Genomic DNA, 15492 nt, shown 5'->3' with positions numbered 1-15492 from the left:
CTATTTTGCCATCCATTAACCACTCTTTATTATACCTGCAGTTGCAAGGTGACCAAAAAGTGCTAAAAGGGGGTAGGATTTTAACAACTGCACAAGGGGATTCAATAGCATTAATAATAATTTCGGAACCAGGAGGGGTGGTGGGGACCTGCAGTAAACTGATACGGGCTTGCCTCTGCAAGAGCCCAGCTGAGCAGGAAAGGAATCTTGGGATACTAGCTTAAAGCAAGCAACACACAGGCATTTCAAGTAATCCCCTGAGTACTGGAATGTGGAGCTACTCACTGATGACACCTTGAGCAAAAGTGGGTGGGTTTGGACGAGCCTGAGTCGGGTCATTGCTCCGTTCCTACAAGGGATTGGAAAGAATCAGAACATCTAGTCAAACGCATCCACAGTCTTTTCTTCTCACCACTACACAATTCTGACCCCCCCACCCCCCAACTAATCTCTTAGCCAATACCAAGCAGACCGCCTAAGCAATGAACGCTCCTCATCCCCACTGTCAAGAAATAATCTGAGATGTTCCCAAGGCCTGTTAGCCTCTGCTCACCTGCCCTCCAGAGCCAGGCAGGACGTGGTTCTGCATTTCAGATGAAGCTGAAGCTCCAGACAGCCTCTGAGCCAGCAAAGAGACCTGTTGCCTGAAAGAAAAGAATGGATACACGGAATACAAAAGAAGCCAGTATTTCCCCAGCAGAAAGACCTCTACACCAGGGTTTCCCAAAGGCAAGGTTGCTTGAATCAACATTACCAAGCTTCTCAGACTTCCGGTGGAACGGCAGATTGATGAGACGTGCCTTTTCACGTCTCCCGACCTGGCTCTGTTTTGGGACCCCAAATGGCTGATTGGGGCCAGGTGGGGTAAAGAATTGTTTTTCTAACCCCACCCCTATTTTGAGAGTCTTGTTGCCAGCTGCCATGGATGCGGATGCACCAGGCTTGGCTGATTTAGAGAGGAGAGTTGCAGGTATATCCCGGTAAGATCCTGCCCCCACTGATTTTGTTTTTTGTTTGTCTTGTGTGAGTTAACAATTGTCTTGGGAGAAGCAAAGTAAATGACCCATCTAGCTGTGGATTACAAAATCCCTTTGGAGGGAAAGCGTGGGAAAGACAGATGTTGCCGAAAGAGATTGCAGCTTTACTAACTCTTCAAAACAAAGTAAGAACTTCTTGTTTAAACTTTGGCTTGGTGGAACTAAAGTATAGTAAGCGTGGGGAGTGGGAAGAAGCAGGACCCTTGGCTCCCGTGAGGAGGGGGATCCATGAGAAAGAGTGGGAAGGAAGACTCCCCCCCCACCTGAGGTTTGTTTTGGCTTAGAAAGTGAGACTGATTTCCTGCACTTAGAAGAGCAAGCCATACCGCTCTAAAAGAAAAGGTGGGGGAGGTCTGGAGAAGTCCATATTGGCAGCTGGGTGCTCCTCCTGCCCTAAGGGAACAACTGAGGTGGCATTGGGGGTTCTTTCGATAAGAAGTGCTTAAATGGTTCAATAACTATATTTATTGGCTGGATTCTTTACATCAAAACTTTAGAGAAGCCGCTTCAAAAAGGAACAAGAGAACCAACAGAGGTAATAAACACTTTAAGACTGCCATCTAGTGGATACTGAGTTTTTGCATCCTGCCTGAACAAAAGAATATATTATATGTCACTGGATTAAAAATATTATTTTGCTTCAGACAAACCTGGTATTAAGTAGATATACTATTCTGTAATTTGCTATAGCTTTTGATTTTTCTTTAAGACTGCTATTTCAAGAGGAACAAACTGTTTATGCTTCATTTTATTGGACCAGTGCAACAGGCTTGGGATTATAACCCTGGTACTTACCGAGAGGGGACTTTCCGCTCTGAGATAGAAGGGCATCTTGCAAAGCTTGGGTTTTCCTGCCCTTTTGCTCGGGGAGGCAGGACTTAACTTTAAACTTCCTGTCTGTTCGGCGGGAAAGCCCTTAGCTTCCACTTTTCTTCTAAAGCCAGGACGGTGACAGGAATAATCTGAAAAAAGACTAAAAAACGATCCCACAACAACCACACGAACGAGGAACGTGGGACAAACTTGGGGATAACCAAGGGAGACTGGACTACTGGACGAACACAACACAACCGGCCAGAGACCAGACAATAACATGAAGGAGAAACATAGGAAACATGAGGAAGAAGTGATATTGGAGCATCCCGTGTGTAAAAACAACCACCCATAATTTTGCTTCAGGCCTGATCGGGTGGGGGCAAGATGCCCTCCTATCTCAGAGCGGAAAGTCCCCCCTCGGTAAGTACCAGGGTTACATTCCCGCTCTGAGCGAAGGGCATCTTGCAAAGCTTGGGATGTCCAAGAGCTACTTCCCGGGTGGGATAATCAGGTTTCTGGTTCTTCCTCAATGACGTGTTGCAGAATTCTTCTCCTGAAGGGAGCGTCAGCAGAGGCGAGGGTATTGATCCGGTAGTGGCGGATGAATGTAGAGATGGATGACCAAGTGGCCGCCCGAAATCTCTTCTGGGGAAGCCTGTTTGAATAGAGCCGCTGTAGTAGCCGTGCTGCGTAGAGAGTGAGCAGTAAGTCCTATTGGAACTGGTAGCTTGACTGCGCGGTATACGTCTGTGATACAGAGCTTGACATAGCGACTCAAAGACTGCCTAGACATCCTGAGGCTCTTGTTGGGAGATGAAATCGCTACAAATAAGGCATCAGATCATCTAAACTTAGATGTTTGATTGACATAAATCTGTAGTGCTCTCTGGACGTCCAAGAAGTGAAGATACCGCTCCTTAGAATTGGAAGGATTGGGACAGAATGAAGGGAGGTGTAGCTCCTGCTGGCGATGGAAACTCGAACTGACCTTCGGAACAAAGGTAGGATCAAGTCTAAGAGTGACCTTCTCCTTGTGGAAAATACAAAACTCTCGATTGACGGAAAGGGCCCCCAATTCCGAAATCCTCCGTGCAGAAGTAATGGCGACAAGGAAGATGACCTTCATTGTGAGAAACAGCAGAGAGAACTCTCTCAGTGGCTTGAAAGGAGGCTTTTGCAAGGCCCTGAGGACGGTGTTGAGTCGCCAGGTAGGAAAGCGATGATTGGGAGTGGGGTTGGATTGAGCCACTCCCCTAAGGAAAGCTTTGATCTGAGGATGAGAGGAAAGATTATATCCGTCCAACTGTGGAGAGACTGTAGCTAGAGCTGACACTTGTTTTCGCAGAGTAGCTGGTCTCAGTTTCTGGGCAACGCCGTCCTGTAGGAAGTTCAAAATGGATGCCAGATCGATGGGAAGAGGAAGCTTGCCCATTCTCTTGCACCACAGGGCAAAGGTTCGCCAGTAGTCATAGATGCGTCTGGTAGAAGGACGTCTGGCCTGCAGGATAGTGTTGATGACCTTCTGGGACAGGTTTAACTGGGCTAGATGGAACCTCTCAGCGTCCAAACGGTTAGCTTGAACCATCCAGGATCGTGGTGGTGGATAGGCTCCTGCTGAAGAAGGTCCGGCAACAGAGGTAGGCACCAAGGATCTCTGACAGACATCTCCGTGAGATGAGCATACCAAGGACGAAGAGGCCAGTCTGGAGCGATGAATATCACGGATGCTCTCTCCGATCGAATCTTCCGGAGAACCAGAGGTAAGATGGGAAGAGGGAAGGCATACAGTGTCCCTTTTGGCCATGGATAGAGGAGGACATCGGTTTTCTCCACCGCTGGGTGGTAAAACCGGGAGAAGAATCTGGGAAGTTGGTGGTTCATTCCGGAGGAGAATAGATCTACCTGAAGTGGTCCGCATCGGTTGTAGATCAGTTGGAAGGCTGTTCTGCAGAGCGTCTATTCCCCCTCGTCGATCGTCCGTCGACTCAGCCAGTTGGCCTGGATGTTCTGCACCCCCTGTACGTGTTCTGCTCTGAGTTGAAGGAGGTTCTTCTCGGCCCAGCGGAGAATTTTTACCGCCTCTAGATGTAGTGCTGAAGACCGGGACCCATCCTGCTTGTTGAGGTGGGCCTTGGCTGAAACATTGTCGGTCCTGATCAAGACGTTCCTGTTGCTGATGAGGGGTAGGAAGGACGGGAGTGATAGACGAATGGCTCTGAGCTCTGTTCTGACTGGGACCTGCGTTACTTGGTCTCCCAGTGTAGCTCCCCAACCAGTCGATGAGGCGTCTGTATAAATCTGTATAGGGTCCGGTAGGATGAACTGTTTCCCTTTGAGGAGGCTGGTGGTCCGAGGCCACCACAAAAGACTCTTCCTGACCTCTGGAGTAATGATAACCGCCTTGTTGATCTTCTGTGTAATGCTGAGCTGGTGAGGCCGCAGCAGCTACTGTAGGGGACAAGCGTGGAGGCGCGCCCAGGTAACGGCTAGCATATACGAGATCATAAGACCATAGAGCTTTGCAAGGGTAAGCAGGGGCACAGAACGGGCTACGGAGACCGACTTCGCCAACCGGGTCATCTTCTGAGCTTTTTCAGTGGAAGAAACACTGTGTCCGCTGAAGTGTCGAGCACCATCCCTAGATGAAGTAGACGACGGGAAGGCTGAAGGTGGCTCTTGTCCCGGTTTATAAGGTAACCGTGGTCCTCCAACAGATGGATGACTCTGGCTGTGTGGGTCTGAGATACCTGGGCTGATGGAGCGCAGATGAGGAGGTCATCTAAATAAGGGTGGACCTGAATGCCCTCTCTTCTCAGGACAGCGACAAGCGTAGCGAGAATCTTGGAAAAGACCCGGGGAGCTGACCTGAGCCCGAAGGGAAGAGCTTTGAACTGGATATGCCTGTTGTTGTAGGCAAACCTTAGGTACCGTCTGTGCTTTGGATAGATAGGGACATGAAGGTAGGCTTCCCTCAGGTCGATCGAGGTCATGAAGGAGCAGTGGAGTAGAGCCTCAATGATGGAGTGAAGCGTCTCCATGCGAAATCATTTGACGTATCTGTTGATGTGCTTCAAATTGAGGATAGCTCTCCAGTCCCCGTTTTTCTTGGGGACCGTGAAGAAAATAGAGTAAACGCCCTTGAAGCGTTCTCCAGGTGGAACTTCTTCCACGGCCCCGATGTTCAGCAGATGAGAGAAGGCATCCATAGTTCTCACATGTTTTACTGAAGAATGAACAGTTGGTGAGGGAAGAAAACGATCTGGGGGAAGTGATCTGAATTCGATGAGGTACCCATGGAGAATGATTTGCAGCACCCAGGAGTCCGGATGAGACCCCGCCCACTGAGCGATGAAGAACTGCAGACGCCCCCCCACTTGAGTCAGGGTAGCGTCATTGTCTGGAGAACTTGGAGAACTTGTTCCCCTTGTCCCCGCTGTACTGCTGATGGTACTGCTGCTGAAATGAACGATTGAATCAACCCTGCTGGCGAAAGGACTGCCGGCTACTGGTCCAGGAGTTCTGGCGGTTCTCAGGTCTATAGCGCTGGAGGGTATGGGAAGCACGAAAGGGCTGGGAGAAAGGTTTAGAACGCTTTTTAGGGGGATCTGGCATAGATCACTTCTTATCTTTTGTCTCGGTTAACATTTTATCTAGCCATTCCCCAAACAGTTTCCCTGCTTGAAGGGGGTAGGCCAAGAGGGAGGATTTGGTTTTTACCTCTACCTGCCAGGACCTCAGCCAGAGGGCCCTGCGAGTGGCCGCGTTAGAGGCCATAGATCTAGCCGAAAAGGAGATTGCATCCGAAGATGCATCTGCCAGGAAGGAGGAAACCTTCACGATCCTATCTAGACCCTCCATAATTCTCTTGTCAGCCCCTGTCAGCAATTTGGCCACCTTCTTAGACCAGGCAATAGTGGCTCTGGAAATAATGGCTGCAGTAGTGTTGGCCTGAATGGCCAAGGCAGTGGATTCATGAACCTTTCTTGTCATGAATTCCATTTTGCGATCCCATTACTCCCTAATATTACCTGCACCCTCCTCAGAGAGACCGTCAGGAGACTGGAGTGCAGCAACGGGAGCATCGACCACTGGCAGTGCCAGTAGTTCCATGGCAGGAGGGGACATTTGATATAGTTTCTTGATAGACCAAGGGAACTGCCTATTGAAGGTGGGTCTATCCCATTCCGCCTTAATCAATCTTTGAAAGTAGCGAGGAATCTCTGGGGAAGTAGGTTTTGGTGCCATCTGGCCATGAAGACTCTGTGTCTTCAGCCTTGGGGGTATCCTTGTTAAGCTCTAAGGCAATGAGAGCCTTGGTAAGGAGAGCTTGAAAGTCCTCTCCATTAAAGAGCCTGGGCTGGTGATCCTCCCCCTCCTGCTTCTCCTCAGTGTCAGAGGAGTATTCGCCCTCCTCTCTAAATTCCTCTTTGTCAGATTGCTCCTCCTCTACTAGGGGCCTAGACTTTAAGGCTGCTTTAGTGGGCCAGGAAGCCCTGCCAAGTCCCCATAGGAGCAGCCCGGTTCTCCCTCATCATCATGGGCAATGGAGGGAGATGGCAACTGGTGAGGAATTCTGCCCCTTGGCTGAGGTTCCCTATCCCTATATTGGGGCTCCCTGGGAGGAGGGTAGGCTGCAGCAGGCTGTGACCACACGAGGGCCTGTGCAGTCATGGCCGCCACTAACTCAGGGGACATGCACTGGTGCACTTGTTGCGTAGGTTGAAAAGTTGGGGCAGGAGGTACGTTACTGACTGAAGCCTGAGTCTCCCGGTGGCCATTGAAACGAATGTCTTCCACTCCCCGTTCAGCGGAGGGAAGGTCCGGGGAGGAGTCTTGCGGGGTGACCGAGCGGCGCTTCGGTCCCCACGGCCATTTAGAGCGCCCCCGAGAAGGCGCGGACGGCGCTGCGCGCCGCTTCATGGCCGCCTTCTTGCCGTCCGCCTTTTTAACGCCCGCCTTCTTATCGGGCTTCCGAGTACCGTCGGCTGCCTCAGCGCAAGCCAAGCCGGTGTCGGAGGTTCCTGCCTGCTCCTGGTCTTGGCGGAGGGCAGGATCGAAGTCTCCTACTGAGAGGAGGTCGTCCTCTCCGTCAGTGGCAGCCGCCATTTTAAACGACGCGGCTAGGACTAAGCTAAGATAAATCTAACTAACAATTTTTTTTTTAACAGGGAACAATAAACACGGACAAACAAGACAAACAAAAAACCAATAATAAAGCCTATACTAGCTAGGTACTGGACACGTAGCAAGGCTACTGACGTGTCCCCCCGGCAAAGGCAGGAAGGAAAGTGGAAGCTACGGGCTTTCCTGCCAGACAGACAGGAAGTTTAAAGTTAAGTCCTGCCTCCCCGAGCAAAAGGGCAGGAAAACCCAAGCTTTGCAAGATGCCCTTCGCTCAGAGCGGGAATTTCCCTTCTTCGTTTTATTTTTCTGCTTTTTGCTTTTCTTCTTTTGTTTGACTTTTTGACCCTGAATAAAATTTGTAATATATTTTCCATTTCCCCCCATTTATTTTCAAACATTTTTCACTGGAGAATAAATAACCAATTTAGAAGTATTAAATGTGGTATAACATAGTTGAGTAGCATTTTAGTAAAACTGATTTATCTACACTAATACATAATTAATTGGAATAATATATTAATAACTTATTGGAAATTCATTCATATTAAGAGCAATTTTCTATCAATGACTAATTATTGTACTTATTGATTGTGGCTCTACCTTGCAAAGCCATATTTGTATTGCCTTCTGCATTGAGCTTTTCAGGCCAACGGTAAAGTTGTATGGGAAAATTGTACAGCTACATGAAACTGAGAAGACAAAAAAGCAGACAACTTATGAACAAAAAGAGGGGGAAAGGTGCCAAAGCATCTAAACAACTAAGTCAGGGTTCTCAAAACTGTGGCTCCAGAGCCGCATGCGGCTCTTTGGCCCGTTGAGTGCGGCTCTCCGAACTTGGTTCGGAGGCCCTGCTCTTGTGCCCGCTCGCGCCGGCAGCCAGGCTGCGGAGCCGGCGCGCGCGCGAGAGAGAGAGAGCGCGAGAGAGAGAGAGCGCGCGCAAGAGAGAGAGCACGAGAGAGAGCGAGAGAGAGCAAGAGCGCGAGAGAGAGCAAGAGCGCGAGAGAGCGCAAGAGCGCGAGAGAGCGAGAGAGAGCGCGAGAGCGAGAGAGAGCGCGAGAGCGAGAGAGAGCGCGAGAGCGCGAGAGCGCGAGAGTGTGTCTCCCTTTCCCTTGCCCTCAATGGTTGGGAGGCTAAAGCCTCCCCTCCCCTCTAGCCACGCCATTGCTGGGCGGGCGGCTCGGTGGTTCCTGCCCCCCCCGCCTATCAGCTGTTGGGCGGGGCGGGCTTCCTTTGGTAGACCTGGCCTCCGGCTGAGTCCCATTGGGAGGCCATGTCTACCCACTGGCTTTCTTGGCGGTAGACCTGGACTCCGAGGAGGGGGAAAAAGTCCCCCTTCAGAGGCCAGGTCTATCAATTGGCTTCTATGGGCCTCTGGAGGCCAGGTCTACTGCCAAGAAAGCCAATGGGCAGACCTGGCTTCCCAATGGGACTCCGCTGGAGGCCAGGTCTACCAATAGGCTTTTATGGCGGTAGACCAGGCCTCCAGACGAGGACTCCGGACGGGGAAATGGCAGGGACTTACAATTAAATTTTTATCAATAAATAAGATCACTATTAAGTATGATATCAAGTTTTATTCGGTGTACCTATAGTTTAATTAAGACTTAAAACTTTAATTAAAGTTTATTAAGTTAATAAACAGTGTACCTACCTATATAGTTTAAGTTTAAGAAATTTGGCTCTCAAAAGAAATCTCAATCGTTGTACTGTTGATATTTGGCTCTTTTGACTAATGAATTTGCCGACCCCTGAACTAAGTGAGGAAGATTTCGAGGAAGAACAACATACTATGGTGAACACATCAAAAGCGTCACTATCATCTCAACTCCAGGCTCTGGCTAACCAAGTAACAAGCTTAGGGGAAATTCTGAGATCAGACTTAAAGTCTTTAAAAACCAAAATGAGAGAATTGCTCTCATATATTAATTCCAAAGATTACTGATAATTCAAAGGACATAAAGAAACTAAAACTGAGCATCAAGTGGTGGTGACACAAGTTTAAAAACAAGACATCTGGAAGGACAACGCAGAACGGAGAATAGAGATTTTGGAAATACAGAACAGAGAATCTAATTTAAGATTTCGTGGTCTGGTGGAAGATTTCGGGAAAGAAAACCTAGAGGTAAGTTTTAGAGAATTAATGCAAGATTTTATGCAGGTGCAAGGAGATTTTCCTGATATAAATAATTTTTATAGAATACATTCTTTCTTTGCAAAAAGGAATAATATCCCTAGGGACATCTTTGTAAAATTCTCACAGAAAAAGATGAAACACATGATTTTACAGAATCAAAGAGAAAACCCACGGTCCTATAAAGGTAAACAAATCCAAATCTTCCAAGACTTGCCAGCAAGTGTAATAAAGAAAAAAGAAAAAAAAGAAAAGAGTACAATTTCCTAAGACAGATCCTGCTAAGGAGAGAAATAAGATACTGTTGGCAGGTCCCCTTTGCTTTAGAAGTGTATCTCCCTATGGGGAGGAGAATAATTGCAAATACAGACCAAGCTGATCTCTTGGCAAGAGAGCTGTCTTCAAAGAAAGGGCTGAAAAGAAGAGAAGGTAAACCAAAAACAAAATAACTGAATCCAAAAGCAAAGAAGATAAAGATAAACAGAAGAACGCACCAGAAGAATCATCAGGAGAAGGGACACTTTCTGAGCAAGAAGACAACAACCATTCAGAAAAGGAAGAAGACAAAATTTGAGAAGCAGCTGCATTCAAGTAACTAAAGTCAAAATGGAAAAAAATTGAAGATTATATCCTTAAATATTAATGGCCTAAACTCCCCTTCCAAAAGAAGCAAGACATTTCATGCCTTGAACAAAGGCAGAGCCGATATAATATGCCTTCAAGATATACATATTAAGAATTCACATGAACATGTGTTGGAAAATAAAAAGCTGGGACATCTGCATACTTCCTTGTGTGTGTGTTAAGTGCCGTCAAGTCACTTTCGACTCATGGAGACCCCATGAATGAAAGTCCTCCAAAATGTCCTATCTTTGACAGCCTTGCTCAGATCTTGCAAATTGAAGGTTGTGGCTTCCTTTATTGAGTCAATCCATCTCTTGTTGGGTCTTCCTCTTTTCCTGCTGCCCTCAACTTTTTCTAGCATGACTGTCTTTTCCAGTGACTCTTGTCGTCTCATGACGTGACCAAAATACAACAGCCTCAGTTTAGTCATTTTAGCTTCTAGGGTCAGTTCAGGCTTAATTTGATCTCTAACCCACTGATTTGTTTTTTTGGCAGTCCATGGAATCCGTAACACTCTCCTCCAACGCCACATTTCAAAGGAATCTATTTTCTTCCTATCAGCTTTCTTACTTCCTTGGCCAAGGTTAAAAAAAAAAGGGGAGTTGCAATATATTTAAGAAACTCGCAAATAAAAATATTAGATGAAACTAAAGACACAGACGAAAGATATCTATTTCTAAAAATACAAGGAACAGAAGGGAAGATTTATACACTTGCTGTAATATATGCCCCCAGAGTCACCAGAGACCAATACTTTGAAAAAGATTTCCAAACTATATTAGAATTCCAAGAAGGGGAAGTGATCTCTATTGGAGTCTTGAATGGAGTATTAGATCCAAAATTGGGCATATCTAAAAATCATAAAGGAGTAAACTTCCAAAAAAGTATTCATAAGTATATGGAATTGATGCAACTGAAAGATGCTTGGAGATGTAAAAATCAAAAGAAAAAGGACTATACCTTTTATTCAGACAGTCATAACTGTTATTCAAGAACTGACATGTGCTGGATCTTAATAACACTACAAAACAACCTGGACAGTGTCAAAATTCTCCCCAAGACTTTTGTGGACCACAATCCTTTAGAAGTGGTTTGGGAATTTGGCACACATGGACTGAGAAGGTGCAGACTCAATGATAATGTGTTGTGTGTGTGTGTGTGTGTGTGTGTGTGCGTAAAGTGCCTTCAAGTCGCAGCCGACTTATGGCGACTCCTTTTGGGGTTTTCATGGCAAGAGACGAACAGGGGTGGTTTGCCAGTGCCTCCCTCTGCACAGCAACCCTGGTATTCCTTGGTGGTCTCCCATCCAAATACTAACCAGGGCTGACCCTGCTTAGCTTCTGAGATCTGACGAGATCGGGCTAGCCTGGGCCATCCAGGTCAGGGATATGTGTTACTACAAGAAAAAGTAATAATACAACGTCACAAGGAACTAAAAGAATTTTTCATCCTAAACAATACACCAGATGTTTCAAGTGCAATGATTTGGGACACAAGCAAAGCTTTTATGAAGGAAAGATTAATTGTGATTCACTCAAAGATGAGAAAACAAAGATCAAAAGAAAAGAAAAAATTAGTAGAAAATTTAAAAAATTTGGAGGAACATGCTAAAACTCACAAGAAAAACAGGAGGCAACCTGACCAACCCTGTCAATTCACAGAAATTGTCTGGGAGGGCGCTGTAGCTCAGTGGTAGAGCATCTGCTCTGCGGACAGAAGGACCCAGGTTCCCAGTTCAAACTTCTCTGGTTAAAAGGAGCAGGTAGTAGATGATCTGAAAGACTTCTGCCTGAGACCCTGGAGAGATGATGCCAGCCAAAACAGACAACACTGACCTCGCCAGACCAATGGTATGATTCAGTCTAAGGCAGCTTCATGTGATCTATTGGCCCACAAAACAATAATCAGCATGCGTTAAGAGGTACACTGGGTTACAGTGACTACAGCATATGGGACAGGTCCATAATCTGGCTCCTGGAAAAAACCAATATACACAAAATTCTGAATTTTTATGACAACGGTGGGTCTCAGGAAGGAGCTCATACTTCTTCCTAGGTGCTGTTGCCACACCTCTGGAGGCCTCTGAGTCTCTGGAAAATGTAGCCTTAAGTACTTACCGACTCATGCCAGGAGCCACTCCAATGCTGCCCTGTGCCATGACCTTCTTGATACCCTTCAGAGCCACCATCTTGGCCTTGGCAATAGGATCCATAATGTCCTCTGCAGCAAATTTATCTAGATCTGTACAGAAAAAGGAGACCAAAAGGAATGCAGCTACAAGGCACTATTTTCCCATCCTCTCATGCCCACTGGGCAATGACTGGGTTTTCCCCTCTATGCCTGGCTAGCATCTCGACTTTAAAACAAATCTGGCTAGGACTTCTGGTGGAAACGGCACATCGAGGAGTCGCAGGTTCGCTTGCTTCCCGGTTGCAGCGCCTCTTTGTGACTCCAATTGGATGACTGGGGCCAGGTGGGGGGTAAGGATTGCTATCTGATACCCCCACACACACTCTGTTTGAGTGCCTATTTTGCCAGCAGCTGATGTGGATGCACAGGATCGGCACAATCAAAGGGGAGAGCCACGGGCTAGTCCCGGGAAAACTGTGCCCCCACTGCTTTGTTCTATGTTTGTCCTGTCTTGTCCTGTGTGCATGGTGTGACTTCTCTGGGCATTAAACTACTTTAAAGCCGATAACGACATGCAGGGGCTCCAAAGCCCCCCTTCAAAGCCTTGGAAACGAAGTTTGGGAGATAAACCAGAAGTGGCAGCGAAGAGAATACTACAAAACAAAGTAAGAACAGTTATGTACTTTTACTGGTCCCTTCCCCTTATACAATCAGAGCAGGTGAAACAAGTGGGGTATGGAAAGGTGGGAACAGAAGAAAGATTTCACACACAGGCTTATTTTGGCTGTGAAAGTGCCCTCAGGTTTGCCTGAAAAGTGGTCTGTGCTATTGAAAGTGAAGAGGAAGGGGGAGGCCTGGGCTTTTTGAATAAGTGGCTAGGCGTTCCCGTCTTTCTGAGCTTGTGAGGAGGTGAAGGGAGCACAAGGGAAGATTTCTGGACGTTGGGCTGAATTAGTGAAGAATATTCACTGGATTATAATCAGTTGAGCAACAGCCCTACAAGTTATTGAGGGGGTAACCCATGTATAAAACTACACTGGACCTAATCGAGGAAGGGTCACGACCCTAAGCAAAAACAAACCACTGATGCAGAAGTCTACTTCCTACCTGTATCAGGGAAGAAGCTGTTTGCGAGCTGCTGCTGCTGAATCACAAGCTGTTGGGGCTTAAGCCCCATCATCTGCTGCTGCTGCTGCGGTGGTGGCGGTGGCGGCTGCTGGACTCCCGGCATGGGCTTCTGAGCCAAGACCTGTTGCTGGTTCTGTTGACCGTGTGTTGCTTGGATGCTGTGCTGGGTGGCAAGCATGTGAGCCTGGTTCTGAGTCACTCCCATATGTGGGGCCAGTACCTGGCTTTGCTGAGGACCAGCCAAACGCTGCTGCTGCATCAACTGCTGGTTGGCCACCATCCCTTGCTGCCTGGCCACTATGCTCAACTGAAGCTGCTGCTGTTGCTGCTGGGGGTTTACCAGCTGCCCGTCGTGAGGCTGGCTAGGAGGAGTGGAATGAGCTAACATGGCGTGGGGCTGGAGGTGCTGGGGTGGCCCTGGCACTTGGGCAGACATCTGCTGCTTTTTCTGCAGCTCCTTCTTCTCGTGTTCCAGCAGGTCTTCGATCAGGAGAGGCAGCTCACTGGCCACCAAGGAACTTTCCATCTTATCCAGATCGTCAGCCGGAGAGTGCTGTTGGGTATTAGCCAGGCTCAAGGACCCTCCGTCTAGCTCAAACTTTTCCAGGACTGAGTTATTTGTGCTGGTTATCTGGCAGGGAGCAAGGGGTGGGCGGCTTGGGGCGCCGTACAGGACCTTATCCGAGATGGAGGTATGGCTGTTGCTGTGGAACTGGGTCATGCTAAGCCGTATTCCAGGCCCCCCAGCTCCAGGGCTCATGAGGTTCTGGCCAGGCTTGATGTTCACTGCTAAGGTTGCAGCCATTTTTTCTGCTGCCTCAGATTTGACAGGGAGCTTCTCTGAGGTGCTGGTATTAAACTGGCAAGGGGAGGGCTTCCGGCAGCCATCCTCTATCTTGGGCTTAATATCAGCCGGCAGGCCAACCAACTTGCTGTCCAGCATGTCACTGTGGGTCTTGAATGTTGAAAGGATGGGTGGAGGTACTCCTGCAGAGGAAGAGCAGGGGACACTGAGAAGATTCAGTCCCTCCTTAGCTTTGGGCACACCATCTCTGGGCAGCAATTCTGCCTTCTGTTCACCTGGCTTGCCAGCACCAGTGGGAGGCTCATCCTTGAGGTAGGGTCCAACAGAGGGCTCTTTCTTCAGCAGGTCCTCACGTTCAGCCTTCTCGTTGGCAGATTCCACCAGACGCAAATGCTCATTGAAGATGTCCTTCTTGTCCCCAGTGTCCAGCTCTGGATCTGTGTAGGCCAACAAGTCAAATTCATCACCGTTCAGCAGGTCATCAAGGTGCGGGTCATTGGTTTCCAGATTGTCCAGGTTGCCAAGATCATCATCGCCTTTGGCAACATCAGGATCAAGACTCAAGTTGGCCAAGTCATCGTCATCCTCCAGATCTTTGTGGGAATCAAAGTCATCATCTAAATCTGGCTCCACCGGCACTTCACAAGGCATTTGCCTACTGGCCAAACCTAACTGGTTCTTGCCAGCAGCTGGAGGAGTGTCTATGGCAGCTGGGGGAATGGGCACCTCTTTGGGGCCAGATGAAGAAAGTGGACGGGGTGGGACGTGCTGCATCTCCAAGTTTCCAGGAGGCAGAATCAACTGGGACACAGCCTTGATGTGAGGGTGATGGTTGTTGCTCATTTCTGCCCCCTGAGGGGAGGATGAAATAGAGATTGACATTTTGGGGGCTTGTAGGCCTTGAGTCCCCAGGACAGGGGCCTGCATGGGCATAACAGAACCTTTCAAAGCCTGGTTGGTGCTGTCATTTCCAGGCAGAAAGAATCTGGGTCGAGCCTGGGTATTCTGTTGGACAAAAGCTGGGCCTGTTCCGCTTCCACCCACTCCTTTCTGGATATTGTGTCTTAGCTCGATGAACTGGGCTCCCAGAGTGCTGGTTGAAGCCTGAAGCTGGTCTCCAGGACCTGTCAGGCGCGGGGCAAGGCCACCCAGAGCCTGACGGCTCAAGTCTTGGGTGTGCGGTTGTGGGAAGCGTGAAGGGGTTGGGAGACGCATGGACACTGCTTGCTGCTGTTGCTGCTGCCACATCTGCTGCTGTGGGGATGGGGCTTGGAAGACACCACGAGGATAAAATGGTTGCGCGGCTACCACTGATGGCCTAGAAGACAAGGGAGCAGAGAAAAGGAAATGTCAGATCAGGAAACAAGGAGTGGCTTCTCCAAAAACTCCACATTGCATTCTACAGGCTGATTAAGACAAAAAAATAACTCCTCAGAGGATGTGCAAACAATGAAAATATTTTCAGAGCACTCTATGCACCACAGTGCTCTTCAGACTCTCTGTGCAAAGTGCAAAGCTCCCTGCACTCCAGGTTCTGCAGGGCTAGTCATATATACTATAAGATGCCTGCATTTTCCTTAAAATCAAGACTGTAGAGGCTCCCAGCAGCTTACTTCATACATTTAAAAATGGAGAGACAGAAAAGCAACCCCCACCCAGCTGTTCTGCCAACCAAAACAGTAAGTAGAATCAGAGGT

The 15492-nt window shown here is 48.2% G+C and overlaps 1 protein-coding gene across 1 annotated transcript in view; it reads right to left on the bottom strand.

Annotated features, from left to right (window-relative positions):
• KMT2D (lysine methyltransferase 2D) overlaps positions 1-15492 on the bottom strand; it is a 93155-nt gene that overhangs the window by 29606 nt on the left and 48057 nt on the right. Inside the window, exons 25-28 of the mRNA XM_056849107.1 lie at positions 12970-15113; positions 11850-11973; positions 554-644; positions 286-349 (exon numbers count right to left, since the gene is read on the bottom strand). Coding sequence (XP_056705085.1) covers positions 286-349; positions 554-644; positions 11850-11973; positions 12970-15113 — 2423 coding nt within the window. The remainder of the gene's footprint in view (positions 1-285; positions 350-553; positions 645-11849; positions 11974-12969; positions 15114-15492) is intronic.

This window comes from Euleptes europaea, chromosome 1 (assembly GCF_029931775.1).
Source record: "Euleptes europaea isolate rEulEur1 chromosome 1, rEulEur1.hap1, whole genome shotgun sequence".
Lineage (NCBI taxonomy): Eukaryota > Metazoa > Chordata > Lepidosauria > Squamata > Sphaerodactylidae > Euleptes > Euleptes europaea.
This window is presented reverse-complemented; position numbering and strand designations above follow the sequence as displayed.